At 46.9% G+C, this 22,347-nt stretch overlaps 1 protein-coding gene across 3 annotated transcripts in view; it reads left to right on the forward strand.

Moving 5' to 3' along the window:
• The first annotated feature begins 1,405 nt into the window (after nt 1-1,405).
• DYM (dymeclin) overlaps nt 1,406-22,347 on the forward strand; it is a 262,125-nt gene continuing 241,183 nt past the window's right edge. For all 3 annotated transcript variants that reach the window (XM_073680479.1, XM_073680481.1, XM_073680480.1), the window contains exons 1-2: nt 1,406-1,559; nt 20,908-21,090. In XM_073680479.1, the coding sequence (XP_073536580.1) occupies nt 20,951-21,090 (140 nt within the window). In that variant the 5' untranslated portion in view covers nt 1,406-1,559; nt 20,908-20,950. The remainder of the gene's footprint in view (nt 1,560-20,907; nt 21,091-22,347) is intronic.

The raw sequence follows: 22,347 nt of genomic DNA on the forward strand, positions 1-22,347 counted from the left end.
ATGACGTTCTAAAATGTCGCTACATAGTAAAGTAGTGGCATGTGATCGTACAGCTGCGGGAGAGGGGACCTGGCTGTCAGACACAGCCAAACGCCCCATATAGAAGGCAGAGGTGGTTCATTACCGTCTTCACCTACCCAATTGCGGTCATGTGACCACTGGGGATCTGCTGGGTCACAGCAGACCTATTCGGCTCTGTTGTAACTCACCTGTAACTGGGGCTAATATAGCAGTTACAGGGATATCCAGTAAGGAAAAAAAATGAGATGTTGAAATCCCCTCCCCACTTCCCTCAAAGATCTTTTATGACATTATGTAAAATAAATGAAAAATAAATTCATATATAAAACACAGGAAAAAATAATAAAAGACGCTCTTAATCTAATTTCCCGCCGCTGTTGAGAAAAAAAATATTGTACAATATATAAAAGTAATTATTATGGAAAAGGGAACAAGACTGTAAATGGATTTCAGTGGTCGTTTGTAGTTATAATAAAAAAAAAAAGTGAAAAACAGACGTTTTTCCCTCCAATATCATTAAAAAAAATAAAAAAGTGAAAATAAAATGAAAAAATTTAATTATTTGAATATCCGAAATAATTATGTATTACAAAAAAAAAATGAAAATGTGCCTGGTTAGTAACGGGGAATAAACGGTCCGGCCCGCTCCTGAGCTGGATGAGAAATAACTTTATAAAAGTTTTAATTCGATCTACTTTTCCAAATAAAGAATTTTTTTTAAATCAAAAAGTAAATATTGTTGTGTCCATAAAAGTATGATATAAAAAAAATATGGAGTTAAACCGTGCTGTAAAAACGCCGTAAAGCAAAAAAAAAAAAAAAATTATGAAAATGCCAGAAAAGCTGTTTCAATTCCATTACCACCTCCAAAAAAATGCAATAAGAAGCGATCGATATGTAAAACCCAAAACAAAACCACCCTCCTAAAAAACGGATTATTAGACTCGTCCCATAGAAAAAAAACCAAACAACCTCTCTCATATAGTTTTGTAAAATAAAAAACTAAAGCGGAAAAAAAAAACGAAAGTGAAAAAAATAACAAAAAAAGTCAGCCAGTAAGGGGTTAATGTTTTATTAGTGTATTATTTCTGCAGCATAAATCATTCATGAGCTCCGCCCATTACCAGTGATTGGCGCACATAAACACGCCCACTCCAGGAAGCAGCTTTCTAGGTCTGGCCCTGCTGCTCCACCCTCTCAGCCTTATTTTATATAACCACGCCCACACCAATATAGCTTGCCGCCCTTTTTCCATAAATCTCGTACCACATTATCGCTTTACGTCCCTTCATTTACATAGCCGCGCCCACTTATTTGTCGTGTCCGCCCATATTTGTGTTTTGCATAGCCACACCCAGTTTAGCTTTCTCCCCGTTACCACACGCCTCTTTCCACGCCCACTTTTCCTTGTCGGCCGGAGGCGGTCACGTGACGCTGGTGACGCAGCTGGCTGCAGCGACGTGGAGTGATGGCGGCTGCATCCTAGTGACAGGAGAGGAAGAGGCTGCGACTGACTGTACGGAGAGCGGGCGATAGAGGTGAGGGACCGGGCTGGGAGGGTGGAGCCCGGGCTCAGTGATGGGAGCGGCTGCAGCTACCCCTGTATATGTACCGGTGCCTCTATCACCGTATATAATGCGGCTGTGCCTTAGCTTGGACTGGAAACAGTCAGTAAGTAGGAGCTCTTACTGACAGATCCCAGAAATGGCAATGATGGGGCCGTCCCCCACTGACATGCTGGGAGTTGAAGTGGATATTGTGTGTGGTGGCCCCTGAGTGACTGTGGGGCCCCTACTGACTGGGTCAGAGGACAGTGCTCCCCCTGCTGGTTCCCAGGGGTCTACATGGGGTATACCGGACCTATATACCTGCACGGGTCCACAACTACAACTCCCAGCATGCTGACTGTCAGGGATTGCTGGGAATTGTAGTGTCACCACAGTTAGAGGTCCAATCAGCGCTGGTTTATGTTGAACGGTCTCTGAGAGTGGCCGGATCTGGGGCAGAGGGTCCGTCCGGATGTGCATGGACCCCCCGCAGGGTGATCGTAGGGAGCCAGCGAGTCGCCATAACAGCCGGAGGGTTTATTGAAGGTCGCCATCTTTGTACACCTTGTTGGTGTATATAGAACGAGCGATCCTGTTCTCTTGGGGGAATAAAAAAATAAAAAAAATAAATAAAATAATAATAAATATATATATATATATATATATATATATATATATATATATATATATATATAGCCAATAAAAAAAAAAAATCATTGCCGCGTTTGCAAAAGTTACATCTGTCAAATATAAAATGAAGACAGAAAAATCCAAACACCAGATTTGCCATTTTACAGTTGTCACCTGCCCCCTCTTAAAAAAGATTAAAACAAATTTAAAAAAAATTCAATAAAAGGCGATTATAACAATATATACAGTTGTGCTCAAAAGTTTACATACCCCTGCAGAATTTTTTCTTTCTTGGCCTTGTTTCAGAGAATATGAATGATAACAATAAAAACTTTCTCTCCACTCATGGTTATTGGTCTGGTGAAGCCATTTATTGTCAAACTACTGTGTTTTCTCTTTTTAAATCTTAATGACAACCAAAAACATCCAAATGACCCTGATCAAAAGTTCACATACCCCAGTTCTTAATACCGTGTATTGCCCCCTCTAACATCAATGACTGCTTGAAGTCTTTTGTGGTAGTTGTGGATGAGGTTCTTTATTTTCTCAGATGGTAAAGCTGCCCATTCTTCTTGGCAAAAGCCTCCAGTTCCTGTAAATTCCTGGGCTGTCTAGCATGAACTGTGCGCTTGAGATCTCTCCAGAGTGGCTCAATGATATTGAGGTCAGGAGACTGAGATGGCCACTCCAGAACCTTCACTTTGTTCTGCTGTAGCCAATGACAGGTTGACTTCGCCTTGTGTTTTGGATCGTTGTCATGTTGGAACGTCCAAGTATGTCCCATGCGCAGCTTCAGGGCTGATGAGTGCAAATTTGCCTCCAGTATTTGCTGATAACGTGCTGCATTCATCTTTCCTTCAACTTTTACCAAGTTTCCTGTTCCTTTGTAGCTCACACATCCCCAAAACATCAGTGATCCACTGCCTTGCTTTACTGTAGGAATGGTGTTCCTTTCATCATAGGTCTTGTTGGCCTCTCTCCAAATGTAACGTTTATGGTTGTGGCCAGAAAGTTCAATTTTGGTCTCATCACTCCAAATTACCTTGTTCCAGAAGTTTTGAGGCTTGTCTCTGTGCTGTTTACATTTTGTAGGCGAGATACTTTGTGGCATTTGCGCAGTAATGGCTTTCTTCTGGCGAGTTGACCATGCAGCCCATTTTTCTTCAAGTGCCTCCTTATTGTGCATCTTGAAACAGCCACACCGCTAGTTTTCAGAGAGTCCTGAATTTCAGCTGATGTTATTTGTGGGGTTTTCTTTGCATCCCGAACAATTTTCCTGGCAGTTGTGGCCGAATTTTTTGTTGGTCTACCTGACCGTGGTTTGGTTTTTACAGAGCCCCTGATTTTCCATTTGTTAATCACAGTTTGATCGCTGCTCACTGGCATTATCAATTCCTTTTTTTGTATCCCTTTCTTGTGTTATACAGTTCAACTACCTTTTCCCATAGATCCGTTGACATTTCTTTTGCTTTCCCCATGACTCACAATCCAGAAATGTCAGTGGCTGGATGAAAGATGCAAGAGTCTGTCTGGATCCCAGAAACTCACTCAGCTTTTATGCACACACACTGATTATAAGCAAACCGGTCACAGGTGAGGATGTTACCTTTAGTAGCCATTCAAACCCATTTGTGTCAAATTCTGTGCATGTTATCAGGCCAAAATCACCATGGTATGTGAACTTTTGATCAGGGTCATGTGGATGTTTTTGGTTGTCATTAATATTTAAAAAGAGAAAACACAGTAGTCTGACAATAAATGGCTTCACCCAACCAATAACCATGAGAGGAGAAAAAGTTTTTTTATCATTTATATTCCCTGGAACAAGGCCAAAAAAGCAAAAATTCTGCGGGGTATGTAAACTGTTGAGCACAACTGTGTGTATGTGTATATATATATATATATATATATATATATATATATATATATAATTACAGACCAAAAGTTTGGACACACCATTTAAAGATTTTTCAAGAGTGTGCAAAGCAGTCATCAAAGCAAAAGGTGGCTACTTTGAAGAACCTAGAATATAAGACATATTTTCAGTTGTTTCACACTTTTTTGTTAAGTATATAATTCCACATGTGTTAATTCATAGTTTTGATGCCTTCAGTGTGAATGTACAATTTTCAAAGTCATGAAAATACAGAGAAATTTTTAAATGAGAAGGTGTGTCCAAACTTTTGGTCTGTACTATATATATATATATATATATATATATATATATATATATAATAAAGGGAACACTCAAATAACACATCCTAGATCTGAATGAATGAAATATTCTCATTGAATACTTTGTTCTGTACAAAGTTGAATGTGCTGACAACAAAATCACACAAAAATCATCAATGGAAATCAAATTTATTAACCAATGGAGGCCTGGATTTGGAGTCACCCCCAAAATTAAAGTGGAAAAACACACTACAGGCTGATCCAACTTTGATGTAATGTCCTTAAAACAAGTCAAAATGAGGTGTGTGGCCTCCACGTGCCTGTATGACCTCCATACAACGCCTGGGCATGCTCCTGATGAGGCTGCGGATGATCTCCTGAGGGATCTCCTCCCAGACCTGGACTAAAGCATCCGCCAACTCCTGGACAGTCGGTGGTGCAACGTGACGTTGGTGGATGGAGTGAGACATGATATCCCAGATGTGCTCAATTGGATTCAGGTCTGGGGAACGGGCGGGCCAGTCCATAGCTTCAATGCCTTCATCTTGCAGGAACTGCTGACACACTCCAGCCACATGAGCTCTGGCATTGTCCTGCATTAGGAGGAACCCAGGGCCAACCGCACCAGCATATGGTCTCACAAGGGGTCTGAGGATCTCATCTCGGTACCTAATGGCAGTCAGGCTACCTCTGGCGAGCACATGGAGGGCTGTGCAACCCTCCAAAGAAATGCCACCCCACACCATTACTGACCCACTGCCAAACCGGTCATGCTGAAGGATGTTGCAGGCAGCAGATCGCTCTCCGCTGCGTCTCCAGACTCTGTCACGTCTGTCACATGTGCTCAGTGTGAACCTGCTTTCATCCGTGAGGAGCACAGGGCGCCAGTGGCGACTTTGCCAATCCTGGTGTTCTGTGGCAAATACCAAGCGTCCTGCACGGTGTTGGGCTGTGAGCACAACCCCCATCTGTGGACGTCGGGCCCTCATACCACCCTCATGGAGTCGGTTTCTAACCGTTTGTGCAGACACATGCACATTTGTGGCCTGCTGGAGGTCATTTGCAGGGCTCTGGCAGTGCTCCTCCTGTTCCTCCTTGCACAAAGGCAGAGGTAGCGGTCCTGCTGATGGGTTTTGGCCCCCCTATGGCCCCTCCACGTCTCCTGGTGTACTGGCCTGTCTCCTGGTAGCGCCTCCAGCCTCTGAACACTACGCTGGTAGACACAGCAAACTTTCTTGCCACAGCTCGCATTGATGTGCCATCCTGGATGAGCTGCACTACCTGAGCAACTTCTGTGGGTTGTAGAGTCCGTCTCATGCTACCACGAGTGTGAAAGCACAACCAACATTCAAAAGTGACCAAAACATCAGCCAGAAAGCATTGGTACTGAGATGTGGTCTGTGGTCCCCACCTGCAGAACCACTCTTTTATTGAGTGTGTCTGATAATTGCCAATAATTTCCATCTATTGTCTATTCCATTTGCACAACAGCATGTGAAATTGATTGTCAATCAGTGTTGCTTCCTAAGTGGACAGTTTGATTTCACAGAAGTTTGGTTTACTTGGAGTTATATTCTGTTGTTTAAGTGTTCCCTTTATTTTTTTGAGCAGTGTATAATATATAGATATATATATAAATAAATAGTTTTCATCTTATAGGATGGAAATACTGCACACAGCTGAGGATTTGCTACAGTTGTCCTCTGTTTACATGAATAAATCAATAAGCAGCTGCTGTTCTCATCTCTTCTGTGTAGTTTGTTACATTGTATCAGCCGGGAGTCCAGGATGTTTAGCTCAGAGGATTGTATAGATACCATTGTAGCAAACCCTCAGCTGTGAGAAGTAGCAGGCCTGCACAGATTTTCAGACTGACAGTGAAGGCGTCCTGTCCTTTCAGTCACCTGACCTGACATTAGATTTTATAAATTGACTTAATATCGGCCTGACCTGTGTGAATGTCGGTCACAACGTCTGTAGTGTGGAAACCGTTTTCTGACATTATTAGGATAGAAGGGTCTTACTTTAGGCCTTTTTCAGACGTCTGTTTCTTATGTATGCAGAAAATCACAGAACGTGTCCCCTTATAATCTAAGGGGCCGCTCACATGTCTTAGATTTTTTTTTCTTTTTTTGTAGACCTTGTGTCTGAAAAACAATCATGTCCGTTTTTAATCCGAGTAGTCACCCGGCTGTGGAAATCATGGACACTACGCGGATACAAACCATTTTTAAGATTGTAACATACAGGAGAAGCTGTGCAATTTTTTTGGGGGAAGGAGGGGTGAGTGGGGAATTTTTGAGAAAATCTCTGATGGTAAAAATGAACATCACTGACCCAACAATGATGAAGATCTGATGCAGAATACTGATGAAAATCAGTCTTATTTTTTTTCCAAATACAAGGGAAAAAAAAAGTTAGGTGTGAATGAGACCTCAGGAGAAACTGAACAGATGAGGAAGATGAGAAACTGTTCCAAGGCCTCATTCACACTTGCTGTCTGTCCACTGGTCGGATTATTCTGATCAGAGTGTAGTCAGTGTCATCTGTTTTTCTTGGACGTGGACAGGAGGAAAAAAATTTTTTTTACCACCTCTTCCTTTTTAATTCAGTCTGTGAAAATTGGACTGCACTCGGATGTCACCTGACGTGGCTCCGCCTACAGTGCACTGACCACCTAATTTGCATTTGAACATAAAGAAAGTTTCAAAATTGTGGGCAGTCTACACATTCTTCTCTGATACATTGTAACACTCCGAACGGCGTCTGTACAGACTTTACTATGGCGATGCAACGTTTCCATTCACTGTCGGCAACCTGTGAGCATGAATTACAGTGCTAAGTTACTTTTGGATTGATGAGCTTTCCTTCGGATATCGCCATCAGATTGGTGGTGGTCTGACACCCACAGATCAGCTGTTGTCAGCTCGATGTACACCTTGTACTTGGTAGAACAATGGCCCTTACTGAGTATTGCAGATCTGCTACAAAGCTTAACTGTATCTAAGATAAAAAATAAAAACTTTGCAACCAGTTTTGATTTGGAGGCATACTACTTTGTGTCTTCAGCTCCATTGCAGACCTGTGTGTCTCCGTGGTAACAGACTACAGACAGAGTGTAGTCAGACTTTGCAGTTATGTGTAAGGCTATGTTCCCACAATGAGCTTTTGATGTTGCAGAATTTCTGCATCTATTATTTAACCCATTGTATCTATGTTATAGGTCGCCTCCCCTTGTTTTGTGCGGGCTCCGGCGCTGAGCCCTCATGTTTTCCGGCACATGACAGCTGATCTGATCACCTGTCATGTGCCCCTAACAGCCGCAGGTGGAATCGCGATCCACGCGCTGCTGTTAACATGTTAAATACCACTGTCAAACTCTGACAGCGGCATTTAACATGGCCGCGCTAGAAGCGCGTCACTGGCTTCTACCATTGGCGCCTCTGTCACATGATCGCAGGGCGCCGATGGGTTGGCATGTCTTGGGGTCTGCAGGAGACCCCTGTGGTTGTCATTGTAAATCTGCTATGAGCACAGTCCAGTGGTAGGCGCTGATAGCAGAGGAGCATTTCTGCTACATATTTCAGGGCTGAAGCCCCGCTATGTATAGCACAGGCGATCTGATGATCTCAGCTTCTAGTCTTCCATGGAGACTATTCATGCAATTAAAAATTAAAAAAAAAAAAAAAGTTTTTAAAATTTAAAAGTTGAAATCACCCCTCTATTGCCCCATTCAAAATAAAACAATAATAATAAAAAAAATACATACATTTGGTATCGGTGCATTCAGAATCGCCCGATCTATCAAAATATAAAAATACTTAATCCGATCGGTAAACGGCGTAACGAGAAAAAAATCAAAACGCCAGAATTACGTTTTTTTTTGGTCGCCGCAGCATTGCAATAAAATGCAATAACGGACGATCAAAACATCGTATCTACTCCAAAATGGTATCAATGAAAAACGTCAGCTCGGCGCGCAAACAGTAAACCTTCACCCGGCCCGAGAACACAAAAAATGGAAACGCTACGAGGCCGGAAAATTCCGACTTTTTTTTTTTTTTTTTTTTTTACAAACTTTAGATTTTTTTTCACCACTTAAATAAAAAAGAACCTGTACATGTTTGGTTTATGCAAACTCATACTGACCTGTGGAATTATACAGTCAGGTCAGTTTTAGCATTTAGTGAACATGGTAAAAAAAAAGAAAAATTGTGGAATTGCACTTTTTTCGCAATTTCACTGCACTCCAAACGTTTTCTCGTTTTCCACTACATTATGTGGTAAAACCAATGGTGTTGTTCAAAAGTACGACTCGTCCCGCAAAAACAACCCCTCAGATGGCCATTTTGACGTAAAAATAAAAAAGTTATGGCTCCGGGAAGGAGGGGAGCAAAAAACGGAAAAGCCCAAGGTGGTGAATGGGTTAAATTAGGTTACTTACATTTTTTTAATTACGTTTTTCAGTGTCAGTGCTTTTTGTTACAAGCGTTTTTGTCTCTTGTTAGCATGTCAAGCTTTAAATAAAGCTGCTTTGTTTTTGAAACTTCCTAGTATATGGCTTTGACATAAAACTGCACATAAAACTCAGCGTACCCGCAAGAGAAATCAGCATGTTGCTGATATGAAACGCCCAAAAGCTCACCGTGTGAACGTAGCCTTACTTCTAAGGAGTAGATGGCACTGGGAGGAGAATAGAGCTGGAGTGACAGAGGCTTAAGATCTATCATAGCTATACATAGCTCTTCAGCCTCATTTGCATATCAATAGAAACTCTGATTTCTCAGTAACGGAGGAACGGACCGGCCATATAAAGGTATTGCTGGACTTGTCTTGGAAAGAGCTACATGTGCATAGAAATAGTTTGGGGGGTGAAATCCTGCTGATGGATTCCCTTAGAGGGGTTGTACTCTCCTGATTGACAGTTCAGACCAGTGGCATGGTGGCATTTCTGATCTGGGCCCTATCCCAGGCTGCTAGCTTAGACTGCTTTGCCTCTGCAGCATCGGAGGAGCACTGGGAAACTAAAGCTAGTTCCTTCCATTGATTCCAGCCATCTCCAGAGCAGCAGTTACCAATTTTATAGCAAAGAGCTTGTAAGCGCTGTGCTCCCTGCCCACGTGACTGGCCACTTCTGATAGACAGCAGCGATGGCTGGTAACCTAGGCATCAAGCAGCAAACAATAAAATAAAAAATACAAGCACTGCAGAATTTGCGGGACTCCCGTTCTGCGTCCAGGTAAGTGGTGCCTGACTGCTGGACGGGAGGCCCCGAATTTTTTACCTTCTGGTATCCTCCCCGCGCCATTTAATGTGTCAGGGCTGGTGCGACGTCATCTGTAAGACATGAGACACTATGACGTCGCACCAGCTCTGGATAATCAAAAGCTGCACCAGTGACACCGGAACGTCAGACATTCCCGACACCACTGACCTGGACGCTGGGCCGGAGCTCCACGAATCGGTCCCCTCACCTCTATCAGGACCCCCGTACAGAGGCTCACAGTGACGTGGCTGGGGCTTATACCCTTGGATCAAAATGTTACCTAACCCCCTCATGTTCGGTTTTGCACATTTTCCTTATACCATGTCTTATATATTTTTTTATATGTTATAGTATCATATAAATCCAGCTGCTCTTGAGAACAGGGAGGATTTTTATTAAGAGGTAAATTATAGAATCACTAGTTTTTACAAGCACTTTTCCATTTTACAGATATAAGGAGTTGTGACAACCCCTATAAGGTTAGGAACTTTCTGTGTTTATGGCCACTGTACGTCACCTGTGCTAAAGATTATTATGCACAATAAAAGCCGCGGGACGGGCGTCCATCCACCATCAAAAAATAAAAAAAGAGATGAAGTGTATTGTATATTGAATGGTCGACCTTTTTATTTATTTTTTTTCTTTTTCTTACTAAACTTTCCTATATAGTTAGAAAAAAAAACAAAACAAAGAGTCATACTGGCCAAACATATCAAAAAGGAAACTTTCAATACAGATGAAAAATTGACAATTTTTTCATACTCCTGTCTGTATGCGGTGTAAGGTTAGGGTCCTACATAGCGTTTGGCGAGTGTGCGGCCCACCTCAGAGGTGCAGCTGCTGAGGAGCCATTTCTTAAAGACGACCTGCCGTCTTTTGCTCTTGATTTATTCCTATGTTTTCCTGTATTCAGGTGTTTTGTTTTTTTTAGATATGCCATACAGTTTTGGAGAGAAGGAGTTTTTCATTTAGTGCGCTAAGAATCAAGAATGCTTATTTTAATAATCTTTACCAAGTGGGTGTGGCTTATAGGGTAATTATGCAAAGTAGCCTAAAGACACACCCTGGAGGATCCTGTGAGCACCGCCCAATTGGAAAGAACATAAAAAAGCCCATATCTCCATAACTGATTTAAAAAAAAAAAAGTAGTATTTGGGAGCCGTGGAAATGAAAAAAGTGCAAAAAACGTCCCACTTATGACTGCTGACGGGCCCCCTTTAATTGGGGGCTACAAAGGATTTTAAAAAAAAATGGCTGCACCAAATCTGTTTCTTCATATTGCAACTCGGCTCCGTTGCTGGAGATTTTGTCCTACATTTACCCATTGACTTAACCCTTTCTATGTCGTCGCAGATTTTTTTTTTTTTAAGTTGTCATTCAATTTTCAGACCCGGCTTCGATTGCTGAAGTTTAACCCCTTGTATACTGCTGTCATTGATCATGGGATAGCGGTGGTGTAGTCAGGGCAGATGGTGGGGTTCATAGGCTATTTATTTATTTATTTTTTAAATTTTACAATAGGCTAGAATACAAAAGACCCCGGGGTCGGTAAATGAGGGGACTAATAAGAAGGAAATAATTTTTTTAAAATAATATTTGAAACATTTTTTTTATGAAAGTTTAAAATCACTCCAAATTTTCTTCCCAAAAATCAAAAAGAGGGAAAAAATAAAACATTTGGTATCATGGGGTTCATTTCAGTGTAAATTAATAAAATATTGTAATATTTATCTCATACGGTGTACACAAGTAAGAAAAAAATATATACAGAATTGCTGTTTTTATTTTTTGTTAATTTTGCCTCCAAAAATGCAATAGAAAACTATAAAAATATAATCTTTGCCTCTCTATGACCTAAGTGTCCCGCAGAACAAACAATAGTTGTAAAAATGAAACAAAAAGTGTCCTAATTGCTGGGTTTTTTTTATTGCTTCATTTTCCCCAAAAAGTGCTCAGAAAGATTTATGGATCCCAAATTGTTACCAATAAAAGCTAAAGCTCATCCCACAAAAATAAGCCTCATACAGCTCTATCAGTAGGATGGCACAAACCTATTTTTTTTCTTCCAATTTTTTTACATTTTTAGAAGTAAAACATTAAAAAAACAATATGAATTTGGTGCCGCTACAACGGCACTCATCCGTAAAGTTACTAATTTTACTGCAAGTGAACATTGTAAAAATTAAGCCCAAAACAGAAGAATGTTTTGTTCTTTTTTTCATAAATTTTACCCATTGTAGAACTTTTATTTCAGACCATTATATAATGAAATGAATGGTGTCATTCAAAACTACAAATAATAAAAAGTTCTAGGTCTTGGAGGGCGGGGAGGAAAAAAAATGAAAAAATGTCTGCATCCTCAAGGGGGCTTAAAGCTTATACGACCAAGAAAGCATTGTGCGGGACGAGATCGGACCCCACTAGATACACGGCAATAGAGTCTTAAACAGTTAGGCCTCATTAACACGCCAGTTTTTAATGAGTGATATCTGTATTTTTCATGGATAGCATTGGACCTGTGACAGTCTATGGGGCTGGTCCAATGTCTGACTTTTTGCACACCTACTGTTCCGTACAAAATCATGGGAACATGTTCGATATTGTTCTTTGTGTGGTCGGATCAAACTTTGCAATAAAAGTCTGTGTCCGTGAAAAAAATTGGAATAATAGGAGAAGGTGGAAAAATTTTCTTTCCCCCTTGCAAGTAAAAAACTGTCCGGGGCGCGCGCTCTGTGTCCGGGGCGCGCGCTCTGTGTCCGCTCTGTTTAAAAACCATGATAAAACTAATTTTTCTGGTACGAGAAAATCACTGATGTGTGCATGAGCCCTGAATGTGACCAGCAGATCTGTCCAGGCGCCCGACCTCCAGTGTTGTGCACACTGCCTGCTGATCCATGGATGTATTATTATATGTGGACACCATCATGTATTATTAGCTAAAAATCACTTTCCAATTGGGTTTAGGGGGCTCCCGTACCTATATATTGATAGAAGCAGTTGTCACTATCAGATCGGTGGGGCTCTGATCCCCGACACACCTATGATCAGCTGTTATCGGCTCTCCCTGCAGCCAGATGTAAACTATGTACAGAGCCCATTGAAGTGAATGAGATCTGAGTTGCAGTACCCAAGAACCTCCACTACACGGAGCTGTGGTGTTCTGACTCCGTACACTGTTAGCCGCTGATCAGTGGGGCTATCCTCAGGGTTGGTCATCAATATCCTTCCTGGACGACCCTATTAATATTGGAGGCATTTTCTTATTTTGCCTCAGTGTATCATAGTACATAGCCGTCTGCAGGATGAGTTACCAGAGAATCTGTCAGTGAGCACATCTGGTTCCTCCAGTCCGTATGTTGGTGAACCCAATTTGTGTACGGAGGCCACAGACAGATGAAGCCAGGGGAAATAAGGGTCCAGCATGTGCGATTTCAGACTGCAGATCTTTTAATTCTCCCTGAGATAAGCTTCCACTAGGCATGTCTGTCGGCAGTCAAGCGAGAGCTGGGTGAGATATAATAATCTTTTTATTTATATAGCAACAACATATTCCGCAGCGCTTTACAATTCAGACGATCTACAGACATCATCATCTCTGTCCCCATTGGGGCTCACAATCTACATTCCCTATCAGTATGTCTTTGGAGTGTGGGAGGAAACCGGAGAACCTGGAGGAAACCTATGCAAACACGGGGAGAACATACAAACTCCCTGCGAGCCGAACAATTGATCATTCAGCTGACCGGTATCAAAACTGTAAGGGGGCTTAACTCCTCACCTGGACCCTTTTCTGTTGATTCATAACCACAGGTGGGTTCAGCTAAACTTTGTCATAAATCAGCTGAGAACACAGTCTGAGAGAGCAGCGCACGGCGCCGGCCTGTGTCTGGCGCCGGCCTGTGTCTGGCGCCGGCCTGTGTCTGGCGCCGGCCTGTGTCTGGCGCCGGCCTGTGTCTGGCGGTCCTATAGAATGAATGGAACAGTAATACAGCCCTGTTCTTGTGGTCTACCCCCCTAGTGATCTCTCCTTTGCAGTGTTACATGCAGACAGCTCATGGATGGCACACTGATGTGCTGTACGTGTTTTTCATGGATCCATAGACTTGTATTGGCTTTTTCAATCTGTGATACCGGAAAAAAAAAACACAGACCTGTCAATAGCACTGTTGTCTTTAATGGGTACATGTTCTATCTGTGAAAAACAAGACATCTGAATGAGGCCTTAGGCTGATCTGTGACACCTGTGCCCTCTGGCATTCATCTAAGACTCTACCCGAAAGGAGACCTGACCAATTTGGTGCCTGTCAGTTTGGAGGGCATCAGACTTGGCATAATTAGCTCTAACTGAAGACCACAACGACACTGATCACCTTGAGTGGTGTGCCCCCTGAGAGCGGCCCCCTGTGCGCGTGTGACCGCTCTCATGCTGTGGGCGCCCTGTCTGTGTATAATCACTGCCGTCCTGCCACCGCCGCGGCTCTTATCTGCTCTGGGTACTCTGCAGTGCTCACACCTTCTCGGCAGCAGTTTTTCTCCTGTTCTGCGGGTCACATCTCTGGTCATGTTGTCATCCTGATGTGATGTGCAATCCTGACTTTCCTGTCCTGTGTATACAGGGCTTCTTGCATACCTGACCTTGTAGATGTGACGCGGTGTCATCATTTAATTAGCAGGGAGTTGTCGGGGTCAGGGCGGCTGGTTTGCTGTCAGCTGGGTGTACATTGTGGCAGGGAAGTGATGACAGTGTTTCCATCACTGTGTAATGAAAATTCCAGAACTCCATGTTCCCTATGAACTTTAAAGGGCCGCCCTAGTACTCCATTTATTTTTTGCTGTATAGTAGTCTGATTTTTCCAATATACGTCTCCAAATCCCCTGCAGGGTCAGTCAGCTGATATAATTGTGCCTCCAGCTGATACTAGGGGACCATGGATGTATTCTAGGTCATTATTATAACCAGTATGCAGAAAGCTCTCCAGCTCCCCCCAGTGGTGACTGCAGACAACTAAGAAATAATAAATCGAGGCTGTCACTTTTGCTATGATCATTCTTTTAACCCCCTCATACCACAAGTGTTTTAGGCACTAAGGACCAAGCAACATTTTTTGTGTCCACCTATTTTTGTTGTTGTTGTAGTCCTATGGAAAATTGTTTTTTTGCAGGATGAGTTGTATTGTTCAGTGGCTTTATTTTAAGATATGTAGAGTTTATTGATGAAATTCTATTTTTTTTCTTTTCTTTTGGATTCTATAAAACGTTATTAAACATTAGCCTACTTTGCAAGTGTTGTGCTGACAGAAGTAGCCTCCTTCCTCTGGCAAACAACTTAGATGCCACTGTCGCTTCTATTAGAGCCCGGCTTTATTAGGCCCTTATTGCCTGATGCCCAGAGCTGTAAGGAGAATGGGATGTGCTGATGCAGTCGTCTTCTGAAGTGCGGCCATGAAATGTCAACTTATGAGAAATCCTTTAATTGGCTACTGTAAAAGCGCTACTAAGCCACGGTTATTAAGGGAATATGCTTCATTTGCTTACTGAATACAGAATAAGCTTTCTAAATTGTCTTCACTCATTTTTTTTTTCACCTTTTTACTGCTGTAGAGACTGCACCTCTCTTACATTGCAGGCTGTTCTGCTGTATCTGACAGCTATGGCTGCCCGTCTCCTCCTCTCTGCCAGTCTCCTCCTCTCTGCTCTGTGTTAGAGATCTCAGCAGAGAGGGGCAGGAGGTTCTATAGGCAGATCAGTATGCAGAAGGATAAGGCTTCCAAAACTCCTGGTAGAGCTGATCAAACCGATGGTGCTGTACCAAAGTGTAGATGGTGAAGAAAGAACACACAGGGCAGTCTGTCAAGGGACGTCCAATCCACTGTAGAAAGGAAACTGCAGCAATGAAGCTGTGCTGATATATGAGAGCTAGTGAAGACCAGGGCTGTGGAGTTGGAGTCCGAGTCGGAGCCCATTTTGTCTGAGTTCAGAGCCCGCACGTAGCTCCCTATGTACAGTAGGAGCCAGGTGTCACCGGTGTGTCAGGGGTGACAGACAATCACCCTGCAGTGGGTTGCAGGAGATCTCTATGTTTGGCATTGCAGACAGTTTCTTAGATAAGAGGCTGTCTTTAGGACCGAGCGGCTACCTCTCTCTTGCTAATTAGCTCTCTGGCCTGGGTGTATATATGCCTGGTGTGTCTGAGAGGGAGTTGCCGGCTAGATCCATTTCTACTTGTGAAGCTTAGCAGGAGCAGTACTTTGTCCTCTCTGGAGCTTGAGGCCGTGTGCACATTTGGAGTTCATCTAAGGCTAAGCCATTTCCCCTGTTTTGTCTACCCTTGTTGATTATAGAGTTTAGTGGAGGTTAACTAGTGCTCATCTCCTTCCATCCCTAGCCGTAGCCATACGCCAGGGAGAGTAGGGCGAGGCACGCGTGCGGCGATTGCTGAAGAGGCAATATAGGGACGTCAGGGGAGACAGCGTGACGCTAGACCAGACTAGGAGGTCTCCAATTCCCCCTTTCCCTAGTGTCTGGGCTCCCTCTCCCTTTTCCCTCTGTGTTGCACTAAGTCTTTCCCACACCTGGCGTGACACCAGGGCTGTGGAGCCGGAGTATAAAATGGACCAACTCCGACTCCTAAAATATATAATAAATTGGGTACAGTAGTTCAATGCAGTTTGTGGGGAATATTTTTTCATAAGAATTTTGGAAAGTTATGAAATGTCCTATAAATGTCTGTCCTCTTCTTGATCTAAGGGTCTAGACTGTTAGCTGAGATGAATCTGTGCTGCAGTAAATTTATCACTTAAACATGAGCCGTGTATGAGGGAGTCGGAGGCATGGAAATTGAGGAGTCGGAGGTTTGACTTACTGACTCCACAGCCCTGGTGAAGACAGTAGCACCCTGGTCTCAGAAACCTCATATTCAGTCTGTATTACCAGTATGGACACATCCACATGAGAAAAGTCTGAAACTGGAGGTCATGAATGTAGATTGTAGCCTGAGACCAAGCCTTTACCTATGTCTATATAGGAAATGTAACGCACTTGAAATATGTGTCCAGTATCTCCATTGCTGACAGGTGAGGAGTTCTGGGCAGGTTTGGTTGAGTAGCTTTGCTGGCATCCTGGGTACACAGAGCAGAAGGCAGTGCCTACCGGCCCCAGGTCTGATGTTGTACAATAAGGTAACAAGGCTGAGGAGTCTACATCCTGGAACCTCATTCATTCAATGTCACACGGACTCTGCAAATATTTATCTTCCATCGTTCTCCATTCTCCTGTCCATCGTGGCTCCACAGATGAGTTATATCCACATTCAGAACTCTGCCCGAACACCTGGATTATTCCAGCTTCCTCCAGTACACACACACCCAGGCTGCTGTTATAGGGGGGCTCCGGGCTGCTGTTATAGGGGGGCTCCGGGCTGCTGTTACAGGGGGGGCTCCGGGCTGCTGTTATAGGGGGGGCTCCAGACTATACACCCAGACTGCTTTTAGGGGGAGGGGACTCCAGGCTGCTGTTATAGCGGGGCTCCGGGCTGCTGTTATAGGGGGGCTCCGGGCTACTGTTATAGGGGGGGCTCCAGACTATACACCCAGACTGCTTTTATGGGGGGGGGGGGTGCAGACTGCTGTTATAGGGGGGAGGGGACTCCAGGCTGCTGTTATACTGGGTGTGTGTGTGTGGGGGGGGGGGGGGCGACTCCAGGCTGCTGTTATACTGGGGAGGGGGGTCAAGGTTGCTGTTATACGGGGGGGGGGGGGGGCTCCAGGCTGCTGTTGTTATACGAAGGGGGGGGGGGGCTCCAGGCTGCTGCTATACGGGCGGGGGGGGGCTCCAGGCTGCTGCTATAGGGGGGAGGGCTCCAGGCTGCTGCTGTTATACAGGGGGGGGGGCTCCAGGCTGCTTCTGTTATACGGGAGAGGGGGGGCTCTAGGCTGCTGTTATGGGGGGGGCTCTAGGCTGCTGTTATACAGGGGGGGCTCTAGGCTGCTGTTATACGGGAGAGGGGGGGCTCTAGGCTGCTGTTATAGGGGGGCTCCAGGCTGCTGTTATGGGGGGGCTCTATATACGGTAGAAGGGGGGCTCTAGGCTGCTGTTATATGAGAGGGGGAGCTCCAGGCTGCTGTTATATGGGAGGGGTGGGGCTCTAGGCTGCTGTTATGGGGGGGGCTCTAGGCTGTTATGGGGGGGGCTCTAAGCTGTTATGGGGGGCTCTAGGCTGCTGTTATACGGGGGGGCTCTAGGCTGCTGCTGTTATGGGGGGCTCCAGGCTGCTGCTGTTATGGGGGGGGCTCCAGGCTGTTATACGGGGGGGGTGGCTCTAGGCTGTTATACGGGGAGGCTCTAGGCTGCTATGGGGGGGGCTCTAGGCTGCTATGGGGGGGGCTCTAGGCTGCTATGGGGGGGCTCTAGGCTGCTATGGGGGGGCTCTAGGCTGCTATGGGGGGGCTCTAGGCTGCTATGGGGGGGCTCTAGGCTGCTATGGGGGGGCTCTAGGCTGCTGTTATATGGGGGGGCTCTAGGCTGCTGTTATATGGGGGGGGCTCTAGGCTGCTGTTATATGGGGGGGCTCTAGGCTGCTGTTATATGGGGGGGCTCCAGGCTGCTGTTATACGGGGGGGCTTCAGGCTGCTGTTAAATGGGAGGGGGGGCTCCAGGCTGCTGCTGTTATACGGGAGGGGGGGGCTCTAGGCTGCTGTTATACGGGGGGAGCTCCAGGCTGCTGCTGTTGTACGGGGGGGCTCCAGGCTGCTGCTGTTATACGGGGGGGCTCCAGGCTGCTGTTATACGGGGGGGCTCCAGGCTGCTGTTATACGGGGGGGCTCTAGGCTGCTGTTATACGGGAGAGGGGGGGGCTCTAGGCTGCTGTTATACGGGAGAGGGGGGGCTCTAGGCTGCTGTTGTAGGGGGGGGCTCTAGGCTGCTGTTGTAGGGGGGGGCTCTAGGCTGCTGTTGTAGGGGGGGCTCTAGGCTGCTGTTGTATGGGGGGGGGGCTCTAGGCTGCTGTTGTATGGGGGGCTCTAGGCTGCTGTTGTATGGGGGGCTCCGGGCTGCTGTTATAGGGGGGCTCCGGGCTGCTGTTACAGGGGGGGCTCCGGGCTGCTGTTATAGGGGGGGCTCCAGACTATACACCCAGACTGCTTTTAGGGGGAGGGGACTCCAGGCTGCTGTTATAGGGGGGCTCCGGGCTGCTGTTATAGGGGGGCTCCGGGCTACTGTTATAGGGGGGGCTCCAGACTATACACCCAGACTGCTTTTATGGGGGGGGGGTGCAGACTGCTGTTATAGGGGGGAGGGGACTCCAGGCTGCTGTTATACTGGGTGTGTGTGTGTGTGGGGGGGGGGGGCGACTCCAGGCTGCTGTTATACTGGGGAGGGGGGTCAAGGTTGCTGTTATACGGGGGGGGGGGGGGCTCCAGGCTGCTGTTGTTATACGAAGGGGGGGGGGGGGCTCCAGGCTGCTGCTATACGGGCGGGGGGGGGCTCCAGGCTGCTGCTATAGGGGGGAGGGCTCCAGGCTGCTGCTGTTATACAGGGGGGGGGGCTCCAGGCTGCTTCTGTTATACGGGAGAGGGGGGGCTCTAGGCTGCTGTTATGGGGGGGGCTCTAGGCTGCTGTTATACAGGGGGGGCTCTAGGCTGCTGTTATACGGGAGAGGGGGGGCTCTAGGCTGCTGTTATAGGGGGGCTCCAGGCTGCTGTTATGGGGGGGCTCTATATACGGTAGAAGGGGGGCTCTAGGCTGCTGTTATATGAGAGGGGGAGCTCCAGGCTGCTGTTATATGGGAGGGGTGGGGCTCTAGGCTGCTGTTATGGGGGGGGCTCTAGGCTGTTATGGGGGGGGCTCTAGGCTGCTGTTATACGGGGGGGCTCTAGGCTGCTGCTGTTATGGGGGGCTCCAGGCTGCTGCTGTTATGGGGGGGGCTCCAGGCTGTTATACGGGGGGGGGTGGCTCTAGGCTGTTATACGGGGAGGCTCTAGGCTGCTATGGGGGGGGCTCTAGGCTGCTATGGGGGGGGCTCTAGGCTGCTATGGGGGGGGCTCTAGGCTGCTATGGGGGGGCTCTAGGCTGCTATGGGGGGGCTCTAGGCTGCTATGGGGGGGCTCTAGGCTGCTATGGGGGGGCTCTAGGCTGCTATGGGGGGGCTCTAGGCTGCTGTTATATGGGGGGGCTCTAGGCTGCTGTTATATGGGGGGGGCTCTAGGCTGCTGTTATATGGGGGGGCTCTAGGCTGCTGTTATATGGGGGGGCTCTAGGCTGCTGTTATATGGGGGGGCTCCAGGCTGCTGTTATACGGGGGGGCTTCAGGCTGCTGTTAAATGGGAGGGGGGGCTCCAGGCTGCTGCTGTTATACGGGAGGGGGGGGCTCTAGGCTGCTGTTATACGGGGGGAGCTCCAGGCTGCTGCTGTTGTACGGGGGGGCTCCAGGCTGCTGCTGTTATACGGGGGGGCTCCAGGCTGCTGTTATACGGGGGGGCTCCAGGCTGTTATACGGGGGGGCTCTAGGCTGCTGTTATACGGGAGAGGGGGGGGCTCTAGGCTGCTGTTATACGGGAGAGGGGGGGCTCTAGGCTGCTGTTGTAGGGGGGGGCTCTAGGCTGCTGTTGTAGGGGGGGCTCTAGGCTGCTGTTGTATGGGGGGGGGCTCTAGGCTGCTGTTGTATGGGGGGCTCTAGGCTGCTGTTGTATGGGGGGGGCTCTAGGCTGCTGTTGTATGGGGGGGGGCTCTAGGCTGCTGTTGTATGGGGGGGCTCTAGGCTGCTGTTGTATGGGGGGGGCTCTAGGCTGCTGTTGTATGGGGGGGCTCTAGGCTGCTGTTGTATGGGGGGGGCTCTAGGCTGCTGTTGTATGGGAGGGGCTCTAGGCTGCTGTATAGGGGGGGCTCTAGGCTGCTGCTGTATGGGGGGGGCTCTAGGCTGCTGTTGTAGGGGGGGCTCTAGGCTGCTGTTGTAGGGGGGGGCTCTAGGCTGCTGTTGTAGGGGGGGGGCTTAGGCTGCTGTTGTGGGGGGGGGCTCTAGGCTGCTGTTGTAGGGGGGGCTCTAGGCTGCTGTTGTGGGGGGGGCTCTAGGCTGCTGTTGTGGGGGGGGGGGCTCTAGGGTGTGGTGTTTTGGGCTTGTTGCTATATGTTCGGTGCACTTTGTTTTAGCCTCTACTCTTCTGCCTGTCGCTGTGTCCTGTTGTTCGGGGCAATTGTTACTATGAATAGTGTCCGGTACGTTGATTTATCCCCTGTATCATGTCTTCTCACCGATTTCATCTCTGTTCTCCATAGACGCCTGCGGTAGGAATGAACAGGTCGCTGCACTTCTAGAAACATGGGCGCCAATAGCAGCACGATAAATGAACTATCGGAGAACGACTATTTAAAGAAGCTGTCGGGCAGCGAGGCCATTTCTGAGAATGAGCCCTTCTGGAACCAGCTGCTGTCCTTCACCTTCTGCACCCCAACTAACAGGTACGTTCTCTGCCTGCGATGAGCCGCCATCGCATTCATCTCATTATTTCCATGTTTTCTGCGTCGTTGTTTTGTGCATGTAAAGGAGATTTCTAGTTTTAATTTTGTTCCCTTTAAGTTTTTAATAGGCTTTCTAGTAAGAAGTTATCATTTATCTACAGGACAGGTGATAACTTTAGATCAGTGGGGGTCCGACCGCTGTGACCCAGCTCCATTGATTGCCCCACAATGCCAGTATGGCGCTGGCATGGCACCGCAGCTGGGCTAGTGCTATGGGCAATGGATAGGACCACCTGTGTAACTCAATGATGTGGCCGTACGGTATCGTCAGGTGGCCGTGGCAGCCTGATGCCTAATAGACGCCCAAGTCTTCCATGTCTGTAAGCCTCGTAAGCCTTATTAACAGAGTCCCCCAAACACTAGATGAACGACATCTGAACCTGTTGATATCTGCGGGATCGGCCGACCATCTGATGCCCCCCGTATCTCCGACAGGTGATGTTGAGGGGGGGGGGGGGGAGGATCGCACTCCTGGAATATTCGTGCCCGATCCTTCTGTTTTCAAGGTGGATAAGCGGTCAGGTGTTTGGCCGCAGCGCTCTCTTCTATCCTTGTGCCGTATACACGGGACGTATAGCGGTGTGATTAGTAGGCAGTCCGCTGTCTCGTATATGGTGGCCCACGCTCATCTCTTCTGCCGGTTTTCCAGTGCTGGTCTCAGATTAATGATTTCTTGTGGGAAAACTATATTTTTGTTTCAGCTTTGTTTGTTTTTTTCATCCAGTCTCGTTAGTGTCGGGCTAATGGCTTCTTCGAGATCTCAGCGATCTGTACGTTTTCTTATGAGATTTCTATGGCAACCATTGTATAGACGCTGCACGCACCGCATCGCTCGAGAGTACTAGGGGGGCCCTGACCGTAGATCAGTGTGTATGGGAAGGTGGGATACGAGGACCGCGGATCAGTGTATATCGGGGGGATGTGAGGACCACGGATCAGTGTATATCGGGGGGATGCGAAGACCATGGATCAGTGTATATCGGGGGGGATGTGAGGACCGCGGATCAGTGTATATCGGGGGGATGCGAGGACCGCGGATCAGTGTATATCGGGGGATGTGAGGACCGCGGATCAGTGTATATCGGGGGGGATGTGAGGACCGCGGATCAGTGTATATCGGGGGGATGCGAGGACCGCGGATCAGTGTATATCGGGGGATGTGAGGACCGCGGATCAGTGTATATCGGGGGGATGTGA

This window comes from Phyllobates terribilis, unplaced genomic scaffold (assembly GCF_046119375.1).
Source record: "Phyllobates terribilis strain yellow unplaced genomic scaffold, ASM4611937v1 Scaffold_1__5_contigs__length_1240528914, whole genome shotgun sequence".
Taxonomy (NCBI): domain Eukaryota; kingdom Metazoa; phylum Chordata; class Amphibia; order Anura; family Dendrobatidae; genus Phyllobates; species Phyllobates terribilis.